The sequence below is a fragment of the Botryllus schlosseri genome, chromosome 10 (assembly GCF_051294905.1).
Source record: "Botryllus schlosseri isolate E-star chromosome 10, Bs_hap1, whole genome shotgun sequence".
Taxonomy (NCBI): Eukaryota; Metazoa; Chordata; class Ascidiacea; order Stolidobranchia; family Styelidae; genus Botryllus; species Botryllus schlosseri.
The window spans coordinates 15,617,988-15,630,436 of NC_137245.1; the positions used below are offsets into that span (position 1 = coordinate 15,617,988).

General features: G+C 41.4%; 2 protein-coding genes across 4 annotated transcripts in view; both read right to left on the bottom strand.

The window, feature by feature from the left end:
• The window catches only part of LOC145448050 (protein unc-93 homolog A-like), a 245,794-nt gene that overhangs the window by 146,799 nt on the left and 86,546 nt on the right, over positions 1 to 12,449 (bottom strand). The window lies entirely within an intron of this gene.
• LOC145448045 (uncharacterized) overlaps positions 1 to 12,449 on the bottom strand; it is a 27,333-nt gene continuing 14,884 nt past the window's right edge. For all 3 annotated transcript variants that reach the window (XM_080326363.1, XM_080326362.1, XM_080326364.1), the window contains 9 exons: positions 11,698 to 11,814; positions 11,362 to 11,531; positions 10,411 to 10,576; positions 10,117 to 10,268; positions 9,184 to 9,381; positions 6,833 to 6,899; positions 6,507 to 6,578; positions 1,288 to 1,378; positions 1 to 459 (listed from right to left, as the gene is read on the bottom strand). In XM_080326363.1, coding sequence (XP_080182489.1) covers positions 392 to 459; positions 1,288 to 1,378; positions 6,507 to 6,578; positions 6,833 to 6,899; positions 9,184 to 9,381; positions 10,117 to 10,268; positions 10,411 to 10,576; positions 11,362 to 11,531; positions 11,698 to 11,814 — 1,101 coding nt within the window. In that variant the 3' untranslated portion in view covers positions 1 to 391. The remainder of the gene's footprint in view (positions 460 to 1,287; positions 1,379 to 6,506; positions 6,579 to 6,832; positions 6,900 to 9,183; positions 9,382 to 10,116; positions 10,269 to 10,410; positions 10,577 to 11,361; positions 11,532 to 11,697; positions 11,815 to 12,449) is intronic.

The window sequence follows — 12,449 nt, forward strand, 5'->3', positions numbered from 1 at the left end:
TGATTTGGTAATGTGAAACGCATCTCTCAAAATGAATCGAGCGAAGTCGTAGCAGTTTGAATAAATTTTGGCAATATAAAAAATTCCAGCATCGGATTGGTGTAATCATGGCATCTGAGGGGTTTACGGCATTCGAAGTGTCTAATAACCTGACACACTTCAGATTCGCGGGAACGCATCCCTAAATGCGTGCAAATTCACAGTTTTGTCTACAGTGGTACAAAAGGTATCCAGATATGTCAATAATGTAAATTCAAGAATTTAAATAGATAATAACTAAAAGCTCTAAAAAAATCGACATGACATAAAGACTAAATACGATCAGGCAAAGTTCCTCTTGTCAATTCCCGGTTCTCTTGTCGTCGGGTATCTCATACAAGACAGTTAGTATTCAAATAATCTTGACTCCAGCAGGCAAGCTTCCGGTCATGTATTCTGCGGTCTGGGCACCGTCGAATCCTGAGAGCATAAACAAAGCGTTGCACGACAGACCTTGTTGGTTTTTAAACATGACGCGCAAGTCGCGTCGGACAAATTCGACATGTGACCTCAAGTCACGCGACAATTGTCTACCGACAAGCTGGAAATGGATTGTTTAAAAGTGCTATACACGGAGTGAAAGTACCCCACAACAGAAACAATGGCGTCGAGTGACAGATGCTGTCACTAATACGGAAGGACTTAAATTCTACACCGATCATTATTATTGTGAAGGCTGAACCACATTTCTATCCATAACCTGGTAAGTCTGTGCGGTTCGTCGAAGTCAACCAGCCCCGCATCACGATATCGGAATACATTTTCCAATATTTTACCTATTTGAGGTGTCACTGCGAAATAATCCGACTTCGAGTAACAGCTAAAAGCGTCCGGCCAGATCTACAATTTAAAACTACTTACTCTAGCACTTTTCAAAGCTAGATTTTCTATTTTCACTCGGAGTAGTCTTGAAATGACTTGTAAATTAGTACTACTAGTTGTAATTTGGCAGAAATTTATGTTGTCACTCCTCACTAAATACTAACTTGAGTACTCCCACTCAAAGTCGTTGTCAACGTTTTGCAGGTACTTCCACTTGTATACTTGAGCAGAAATTTATGCCATTGCTTCTACTTAGACAGCAACGGTGAGTATACTTTGACCATCTCTTTCCAAATCGAGAAAGTTTGGTCAAGAGAGTGCGAGTTGAGCGCTTCTACTCGGCAGTGGCAGAAGGTACAAACGGCGCATCATTTACAACCCGTCACTGAACGAAACGGCCTCCACAAGAAAGATAATGGTTCTCACCGCTTCCCTCTAGAGTTGCGGCGCTCGGTTCTTTCACAGACTTTGGTAGACTCCCGCTAAGATTCAATTCGTTCAGAAGGGTGTTCAACTCCTGCGCAAGGTATCAAATCGTTAAACGCACATGGTGAACGCTTAAAGGGGTTGCCGGTGAATTCGGCACTTGATAAATTCGGGATTCGACATGTTATAACTATTACTACTGTGAAAACGATGCTAAACTTTTGTATTAACAGATTCGGAAATGAATATTTCACTGAATATGAGCGTGGATTATGACGGGACTTGATGAATTATGCACTTGTTGAGTACGACACTTGGCACTTGGTATGTATGTATGTATTAATGCATTCGGGTTAGGGGTTAAGGTCAGGTTAGTGTTTACGTTACATATAAAAGACAATGTCGCGGAGGGCGTGCAGCAATATACCCAATGGATAACTTTGAAATAATGTGACAAACATAACCCTGGCCAAAATATGTCCAAAAATGAAAATTTTACAAAAACTTGATGGATCCCAAACTTTGAAAAAATGGACTCCAGCTACTTTGATTCTATATCGACGATATTTGTATTGTATTCACAGAGGAGGTGCACAGTATAGGCGGATTGATCTTCTGATCATACACAAACCACTAAAATCGGTACCAGAATAGGGAATATAGAATGGTTTATTTCAGAGCATGGCGTCTAACGGAACCAGTACTGCTTCCACTAGCCAAATAGTTATTCACCTGACAATATGCACAATTACGACGTACGTGTTCGTAACGCAATGCTTGTATTGCTGGCAAAACTGGCGCCAAGGATCATCTGCATCGAAAGATTCTAGAGAACTGGCCGAGAGCGTTTTGATCGTGGCTACATCGACGACAAAATTTATTAGCAATATTGCAGCTTGAGGGTAATTGGCAGCAACCTTCCGACTACGTGACTTACGTGATGATTAACGCTTACGGCATTTCGTACATATTGACTTATTGCACGTTGTGGCTCCGTCAGCGATGGATCTACAGAAACCCCGCACTCACGCACTTGACAAATACATTTTCAAGAGTTGTCAGCAAATATCTTGTTGTCTTTATAGTAATTCTTGGTGTTTGCATGTCCATATGTATTAGCGTGTTCCATTATTTTGGAGTTTGTATGGATAAATGTCATGGCGATCTGAGCCTAGCGACGATGATATTTGCGCCTTTCTGTTTCCAAATCCCTCTTCTGTCTCTGATTGTTTTCCTGTTGAAGACACATCATCGGACGAATAGTGTGGCGGGTGCGAAGTATTTGGCGCTGATGAAGCGCCTGTTAATTTTCACAGCTATATGTATAACGAGCGACATCGCCTCTGCGGTATGGTACAACCAAGAATGGTCACATCCGACAAAGAAATACCTGGGTCCGCAGATCAATTGCTGCATTAATGTGATGTCAGTGATACTGACTTCAGCAAACTGAAAAGGTCGACTGATTCCATGCCACAACTCACGCATGTTCACGAAAGACACGAATGGCGAAATCGCCACCACATACGCGATCGACGCGGCTAAAACATCGCCAAATACGGAGGACGACGCGAATGATGTGCAATGCGCATATATGAACGGACTATGAAGTACAATTTTACAATTGTACTAGCATAATGTATTTATCATGAGCTGGCTGAAAATACGGAATCTCGTTGATGGATTGCCGATCCAAAATATGAGCTTATACTTTAAATCAAGGATGTGGGACCTTTTTGACAAGCGAGTCACATAAATGGCGTCGCGAAATAGCATTGGCTTTCCACGTTTCTACTATAGTTGCAAAGCTCACCAGCTCGTTAGAAATTGATAACGGCGATGGCGAGACTTGGCAATAAAATTTGGTTTCGTACTACTTCGACTACACATAACGATCGTGAATACCTTGTGGCGAATAGCGGATTTGTCACACTATTCAAGCACAAAGTCAGTATAAGCGTATTTTTGTGACTGCATGTATGTATGTGTTATTTTGGCCTTCTCTTGGCCAACAAAATGAAAAAGAATTTTTGGCAGAACATCTAGGAGCCGTTTCTGGGGTTTTCAAGGTTGCTGACTACGAATATCACATTGGTATTGCCAGATTGGCTCTAGATAAGAAGATATTTATACCCCTAAAAAGCTTAAAATCACTGTATTTACCCTAGAATATTTCACTCGGTATGACGTAAATCTTAGATCTTTCTACTTTTACTCTGCGCACAAATAGAATATTCATTATGATTCATGTCATTCTCAGTTATTCCATCAATATTAACATGACCTGATGCGAGAACTTTGTTTGTTAAAAAAGCAGTTTGTCAAGCCTAAAAATCGTACTTTTGGACAATGGAAACATATTCTATCCTGTACCAATTGGTCATTCTACCGAGATGAAAGAGGAGTATAAAGCTATCAAGTTAGTCCCTGGAAAGCTGAACAAAAATACTCATATCCATCTCATCTCTTTACACTTGTAAATGGATCATTTTCCGTAAAGCCAACAAAGTTGGGTATACGCGTATACCTAGTGTCCATATCAAACGAGAAGCTTAAATCTGGAATCTTTGATGGATCTCAGATTCGAATACGGACTAAGGATTACAATTTCATATTAAGAATGGTGCCCACTGTATGGAATCCTAAAAATATGTGTTGACCAGTGTTATTTGAGCTTGTAGATCGAAGGTTACAGACTTAGTTAACTTCGAAACCAATTTCGCGGGCGGAGGACCGCACCAATTTCCTTTGCTGTCCACATTCGGTTCGCTAGCCGTAGTTCCTATAACCCTGCATTCGACCTCAATATAACTTATTATAATTATATGTTCTAACAAAATATCGTTTGATTGATCGCAGAAGAGTGTCGGCCAAGCGTGCTTTTCGTGATCGTCAGTATGGACTTTCCTGCCTCTACGGCAGAGTTGTGACTGGATGAACTGTGTGAGGGGCGACATGTCACGTAGTGTGTTAGGATGACATATGATTCGAAGATTCCTTTCAGTTAAACGCTAAACGATACCGGTTACGTATGCATTTCAAAGAATTCCTAGTGTGAATCACCACACTTCCTTACTAATATGACGGGTAATGTTGTGCTATTAGCACACGTGAACGACGACATGTCATGATTAATACCAGGATGTACACTTGTGCAGCAATCAGCAAGAGCCGAGCATTTCCTGGTGATACAGCGCCGGGGTAATGACCCATCGCATGCCTTTGGCTTCTTAGCCTATTTTTATCGAGTGGTTCTGCGTTCACCACACATTCGTGGTTGATGAGGCAGTGACCCCTTTATAATGAGATTTACTAATATATAAACCCAAAATGGTAGCTGATTCAGTTGGCGACTTGTTTCTTATCACTAGGGCGATGTGAAGTCAACATTCTGTCAAAAATGTTGCGCTGGATCAAACAAACTGTTTGCAAAGTGCAAAAGTTTTTGCAGGCCGAATTGTCGTTGTGTCGCAGAGGCTGAACTATCTGCGAACCTCTCCTTCTCCATTTTACACCGTTTTGCCTACGTTATGCTGTAGTAGATGGTACGTCGTCAACATACTGGAAGTTATAAATAATTAGGCTGATATGGTGCGTTGATCAACACCAACCAGCGTCACAAAAAAAGAGAGAGCTTCCAATATACGATTAAAGAAACTCAAACCTAGATCTCAAATCTGAATCTGAAACGAGTTCGCGTGGTCAATGGGTCTTTTATAAAAAACCGTAGGATGAACCAGTGCGATGTATAAAACATTGTCAATGAAGCAGCAGGTGTGTGTTTCACCAGATATACAAGCAAAACCTCAATGATGCCAGCCAACAACTGCTACTGTTAATCGTTCTTTCTGCATTCCTGCCCAGCCACTTTTTAACGACCGACAGTTCGTATCAGGTGTTGAAGCAATGATTGAGCTGTATGGCTGGTAGAACCAAGCCCTTGAATCGACAGGACATTTGTATTGCCAGTACGATTTCTTCATCACAGATAAATCCAACATTACTTTCATCTTCAGGTCCTTAAGATAGTACCGCAGGGAACTGCGGGGCTTATTCATGAAATAGAAGCAGAGCTAACCAAAGTATTAGGTTTAGCTGACTGGCTACGCCCCATTACAATGTATTTGTCAGTCCCACCAGGACAGTGTTCGGTCTGGACGAAGATGCTGATCCTCTTTTCGGTAATTGGCTCTTACCAAATTTGGAGGTGGGCCACAGAAATTGGGCCGCGTCAACAGAAAGTTTGGGAACCACTTTCTTAGGGTTAGGGTTAGCAGTAGATGTTAGGGTATGGGTAGGTTTGGGTAAGGATTATCAGCTCCCAAGTGCGGAACTCAACATGCTGCATTCACCAATTGCCTTATAGTAACGTGACGATGATCCAAACGCATAGATTGACGGAACTTGGCCCTCAGTCTCCCACCGAAATAAAACTTGTTTTGTATCCCGGGGAACCACTGAGTATCCGGTCACTCGATTTTGACGTCACATTAGAGCTACGACAGTTCGCATTCACATATTTCGAAAGGCCTCCGATCATTTTACGACGGCCTGAACAGCATCGTGTGACATACTAATTTACCGCTAGGGGTTGATAAAATCGAGTAACTGGGTGATTCAATTACGAATCTACTGCTTAGCTTTGAGCCAAGTATTCGAGAAGACGCCTGTAATGACATCATAACATAAATAGTGACATTAAAAGTTTAGATGCGTATTTTTGCGGCCACAAGCAGGGCTGTAACCGAGCCAAAAGGTTCCGAGTCACAAGTCAATCCCATTTTTCAATTCGCCACCGAGTCAAGTCCGAGTCCAAGTCAGTGAGTAGAGGGTCAAGTCCAAGGCATAGTGTTCACTGTTCAGCTCTAAGTTCAAGCCGATTCAACCTACTTTTTTCAACTCTGCTCTAGTGATATAGAATGGCTCGCATTCATAATATCGTAATTATCCCCAGTCCAAAGAGTTTCTGAACCCAATTTCCAAAAATCGAGACTGATAGACGAAATACCAATAATGTGGTGACTTTACTATTCTTCGAAGTTATCGAAAGCCTCGGGTCATACGAGTTGGTTCGAGTCATGCGCAATGACTCGAGTCAAGTCGAGTCACAAAAAAATCGTGACTCGAGTAGGTCTCAAATAACCCTATTCGCCGGCTGCCCGAAACGGATTTGAACCAAGTGCAGAATTCACCGCGAGTGTGGCAAATTAATATCTCACCGATTTCTGGCTTTCTCTGCTAACAAGCCGTTCGATTTCCATCTTCTGGAACTCCAAATGCTCCAATTGAGACTGCGGCACAAAAAATGGGGTGCAAAATTACCATAATATCGGCTTACGAGTACCGCTGTGCCAATTTTCTACTCAAAATGAATTTTGTCTGCATGGAAACAGTCAACCGAAAGCGTCACATAAAAGCTCTCGTCTACAATAGCTTTGTAATTCCAATTAAGGAATTTTCACAGACGACAGGGAGTACCCAACCATCTTCAATTCTCATAATGTGACAGGCTAATATTTACTAACGAACAACACTGATTACTCACATTCAGCATCTTGTTTTCATCGCTCAAGTTCTGATACTTATTCAAGGCCTCGTGCAGTTCCAAAATACTGAAAATAAATTCGGAAATTTACCATAAAAAGCACCACATTTTCTCAATGTTCTATGTTCAAATACTTATCAAAAGAGATTGTACAGCAAAATGATTCCAACGAAACGTGCAATCCATCCACAGATGGTCACGGTCAGCGAAAAAGTACGGTCCTTCGACTATTTAATAGTACTCGAGTAGGTTTAGGGCAGAGACCAATTTCTCTGCTGAGTAGCGATTCAGAGTAACCATTTCGTCACTTAACTCAGGTCAAAAAGTATAGCCACACTCAAATGCATTCGGATCGGCACTCAAATTCTTTTCTGTACCCTTTCGACTTCTTGTCGTACAGAATCTCGGTATGCCAGAATGGCAACTACCACTGTCTCAATGCCCTAGCATCAAGTTTGGTTAAGTGAACGAGTGAGATGGCGCTTATGTGGATTTTGTTCAATATAATTTTATTACACAAATTTCATGTCGACTGCTTTTTGAAATTTATAGATACAGAAACGGCGACATAGAGGGTATTGCGATCGTCAAGCAAAACCGACAGGTTCTGTGCCGCTGCTAGTTCTCGAAATTAACATTGCTGGTACTCTACACATGCTCTTCCCACAATTAAATAGATGAAGCATCTTGAACAGCCCCCGAGCATGAGCCTCAGCTGATAGAGTTCCTCGTGATATCAGTGTTCAGATAGATTCACTGTACCTTCAAGCCAATTTAGATGAGAGCAACAATAAGCTTTTGAAAACAAGAAATGCTGAATATTTCAGGGAGAAAATGTAGGATCGGTATGGGAAAGTTGTGGTGAGGAGCAGAGGGATTCATTCAAAGTCTGAGCTTCAATTGGAAAGAAATCCTGAAAATATGTCAATTTTTCAATTCATTTACACGATATTGATGCATTATTTTGTTATTTGAGGCTTGCACTTACGTGTTTGCCTGCTGTGAAACTTGACTTTATAAATTTCGAATGAGTTTGCAGCATCTTGCAAATATACTTCTGTGGGGCATAGGAACGTTGCGGGTATCCTCAAGGATTTATAATATTGCTATTGGGTCAACTTCAAACAGTGTGGATCTGCCAAGGTTATTCATTGTATTGAGATATATCAGTGAGAGCGGCATCTACGTATTAGGTAAGTGACGAAATATGGACGACAACGTCGTGTTGTCATGACAATGTCGTTCACGCGTGTCCGGTTCAAGGCTAACAGCCTTCGTCTACTTGCACTGCTTGCAGGAGTCTGTAAGCTTTTAGACTATTTCCACTTCTACTCCAGAGTTTTTAAAGCTTTCTGACACTTTGAATTCTGTCCCTACATAATGTGTGGTATAGGATTGGAAGGAATGAGACGTTTTATATTTTTGTCCTTGATGTTTTCGTGGCATGTGCACCGACTCGTATTATAGATACACACGATCTCTGCATATGCATACCACTAGAGCAGTGGGGTTCTGGACCTTTTTGTCTTCGCGGACCCCTTTTGGACTGTCACGGACGCCCTCAAGTTTTCGTTCAAAATTACCTCAATTATCGTGCAAACCGTCATCTGTCTTGTGCAAATATTAATTGCAGGCTAGTGATAACCAGCCACAAAGACAGGAGAAAATGGAGTTCGTGGCGAGGTTTCAATTCCTTTATTGGGACAGATTAGGAAAAAATTCAAGAATTTCTGTTTCACACGATTGTTTACTAATTTGCTGAGACTGACAAGTCCGAATCCAAAATGTTTTGCAAACATTTCAAAGTCACCCTGTTTGATTTTAATATCTCCAACATTTCTTTTTTTTCACAATCTCAAACAAAACATCTCTAAACAGCAATATGTTTGCATCAGCAGGCTATTGGCAATTTGACAATTAAAATGAGTTTGCACCGTCAGATATTTCATCTCAGACGACTATTTTAATGCTGTGAATCCTAAAGTATTAGCAATTACGAAGCTAAACTGACTCATACTTTTCCTAATTAAAAAATGAATAAATTAGGTTGTCAATCATTTTACAAATTTAGAGGATTCGCGGACCCCCTAAAATGCTTCAGGGACCCCCGGTTGAGAACCACTGCACTAGATAATGTTGTGCATATGTCGCTGCACAAGAAAGGTGCAACAATAGCCTTGTAAGGCTTGTAAGTAAGGCTGTTGTAGTCAATAAAGATAACCACTTGGGTAAGCAGTGTATGTAAGCCACGGTGACAAATGATATCAACTTGCCATAGAACGGCCTGGCTCTAATCGCAAAAACACCGTGACAGTCTGTAGTAGACTACAGATAGAGGCGTGACCGCAAACCTTTTCTCCGCGGTCATCCTGGCTTCGTCCTCCCTGTCGACGGCCTTCCTGTGCTCCTCCTCGGTCTTCCTCACTTCTTCGAGCGCGTTTTGCTTCCAAGCCAGTTCTCGTTCCAGGGCCGACTCGGCCAGCATGACACGAAGCTCTAACTTTTCGACTTCGTCCGCGGTCGTCTGCCTTTCGATAAGCATCAGTTCGCTGCAATCACACAGCGTTCGACATCGTTAAAATGCCAGTTTCGATTTTTATTCACCTACTATTCAGTTACCGTTATCATACACAGATTTATTTCGACAATTTCATTCAAAAAGGTTACCAGTGAAAGCATATCTCAAAACTACTCTCTACTGTAACCGGCAGGCAGCGGTTAACTTTATAAATGTTTACAACATTTCTACAACATTTTCTTGTCTTCTTGACTATATACACCGTTAGTTGACCTGCTCTCGTCTCGATTAGTGACATAGTTGGTTAGGCGTTGAAATTCTGAATCCAACGATATATTACTTGTTCGTTTCGCATCCCGTTGACGTCGTGTTTTACAGTTTTGAAAAGTGATTAGGTGAAGCAAAACCCGCCGGTGCCAGCTACTTAAATACTCTACAAAGTAAGTAGCATCAATCGCAAGTGGCCCGGTTGTCATGACAATTTCACTCATAAAAACGACGCGAAACTGCAGTTTTACCTAAAAGCCTGGTAAGTAGCAGTTTAAAAACATATTCAGTCGAGTAGGTAGAGTAAATATGCAAAATCTACTGAGCACTCCAAGAAATTTGAAGTACTTTGTTACTTACCACCTCCGCAAATATTTATGAGAAGCAAGAATCTTCATTGGACGCTTGTCAAATCAGTATAATTAGTCAAAAGTTATTTCGGATACATAAAGAATGTAGGCCCGCGGCCGCTGCATATTTAACAAGCCGTTTCACTGACCGAATTTTTCGCAACTTGGCTTTGTGCTTCTGCTTGAGGCTGTTATATTTTTCACAGTAGTTATGGCTTCTGTCGAGTGAGCCCATCAGTTTGACACGCATTACGTTGGTGACGTCTTCCAACTGCTGCCTCGACATGTCCTCCACGAGTTTCTAAGTATCGAAAAGATATACTAAACGGGACATCTGGATGCAAACACTTAATGTCGTTGTGACATCACGCTTGAAAAAACACATTGTAGTTCGATTTCCAATCACAGTGGATAAGAGACGTGTTTCAAGGCAAAAGCCATACCTGGGTCTGTCGGTCTTCGTATTGTCCAGACATCATCTCCAACTGATGTTCTAAACTTTCGTTTTTCATATACAAGTCATCCAGCTCTCGCGATAGCTCTTCTTTCTTCTTTATGGCGCATTCGAAATCAAGTTTGGCCGTCTCAAGTTCTTCCTCGGCCGTAAATCTGGAGAAAAAGCACTCCAATTGGAGCAGGGAGTTGTGCAGTGTAGCGGTTAGTGAAATTTCGCCATCACGACACAAACGTGTCCCTAAACTTCCTTCCACTCGACAAAACTTGAAATAAACAATTGAATAGTGTATTCATATTGAAATGAACCCGCGTATTTTCGGCTGACACTCGTCAGGGGTAATCGTCAGCAACTAGCAGAGAATTGGAAAGAACATTGTACATCAACAATTGCGCCACAAAAAATGACATTACCGGCATGAGATTTCAAATATTCCGGCGAAGAAAGCGCTTAAGCTCAACGTACCATATTTAGATGGTACACAATCTCTTTCTGTAGGCACCGACTTGGTTGGCGTATTTTGATAAAAGTTGACTCCAAGGCACCCAAATGAAAGCGTAAACTAGAAATGTTCACAGCATTCATTTCTATCTCAAAAGCGAGACCAAGCGGGAACCGAAAGGTGTGTAAAAATACTTTGCTTCCAAGTCAGTTATGCTGGGGTATAATGGGAGTGCTTGACACGAAATGACTAATGACAACATAAGCAGGTACGATTTTTCAAAACAACATCCAGTTACATTGATACGGGGGACTGTTTCGGTCCATAGTCGCTACTATCTCACTCCTAAAACTGATGCACACTCATCCCGAGATTACTTTCTAGCACAAAAAGTAATTGTTTTGTTGAAGAACTGTCAAGCAGAGGTAGAAGTAGTCTGAATTGCAATTCATTGAAAATATATTCAGGCAATAACCGCGCTCAGCAATTATGACCTACCTTTTGCCTTTCTCCACTTCCAACCGCGTATGCGCGTTCGTTAGCTGCACCTGCAGCTCAGACACGCGTTTCGACTCTGACGCGACGTAACTTTTCAACTTTGAACTGTCATCCCTGGACGATTTCAAGTCTCGGACTTCTTTGTCATGTTTACGCTTCATTTCGGATATCTGAAAGGAGTAAATTGTAATAGCTCAAATTCAAATACGGTAGTTGAGGGAGGCACGTTGGTGAGCGTTTTCCCTTAATAAATTTCAAATTCTGATAACTAGATCTTCACGAAACTACGACGTGATGCCGTAAGATTCCGTGGAAATCTCGGCGAAAACTACTCACGTATTCGCGGAGTTCCTTCATTTCCTCCTGGTTTTGATTCATCTCGTTCTCGAACCGTCTGCGATCCGACACCAAATTATTTTGCTTGTCGTTCGACGAGCGCAGTTCGCCCACAATCTGAACATAGATTCCCAAAGTTTGAGTTGAGCATTGAAGAGGTAGAGCGTCGAACATCGTAATAACAAACTGTTTCTATCAACGGACAGCTTCATGTAAGCAGCAGAGATGAGTATTAAAATTTTATATATAGCTATTCCGTATACGTGTCCAAATAAAGAATAAAAATCTCATTATAATTTGGTCAAAATCCTCTAATCCGTTTATATCAAATCCTCATCCGTGCTCATTCAGGCTGTTCAGAATCTTGCTCACTTGTTTGCTTTTGAAAATTAATTCAGTCACCAGATACGAGCTTGGAGTTGAAGATGACATAAAACAGGGTTGTAACCAAGTCACAAGGCTCCGAGTCACAAGTCATTCTCACTTTTATAGTTTTGATTCGAGTCAAGTCAAGTCATTTTCAATACACCACCGAGTCAAGTCCAAGTCCAAGTCAATGAGTAGAGGGTCGAGTCCGAGTCATGGTATTATGACTCGAGTCCGAGTCCAAGTCAATGTGTTGACTGTTGACTACTCAGTTTCCAGTTAAAGTCTTGTTAAACCCACTTATAATGATTCTGTTTGGTGATATCGAATGGTTCTCATTTATAATACACTGATTTCCTCAATTTCAGCAGTTTCTTGTTGCATTT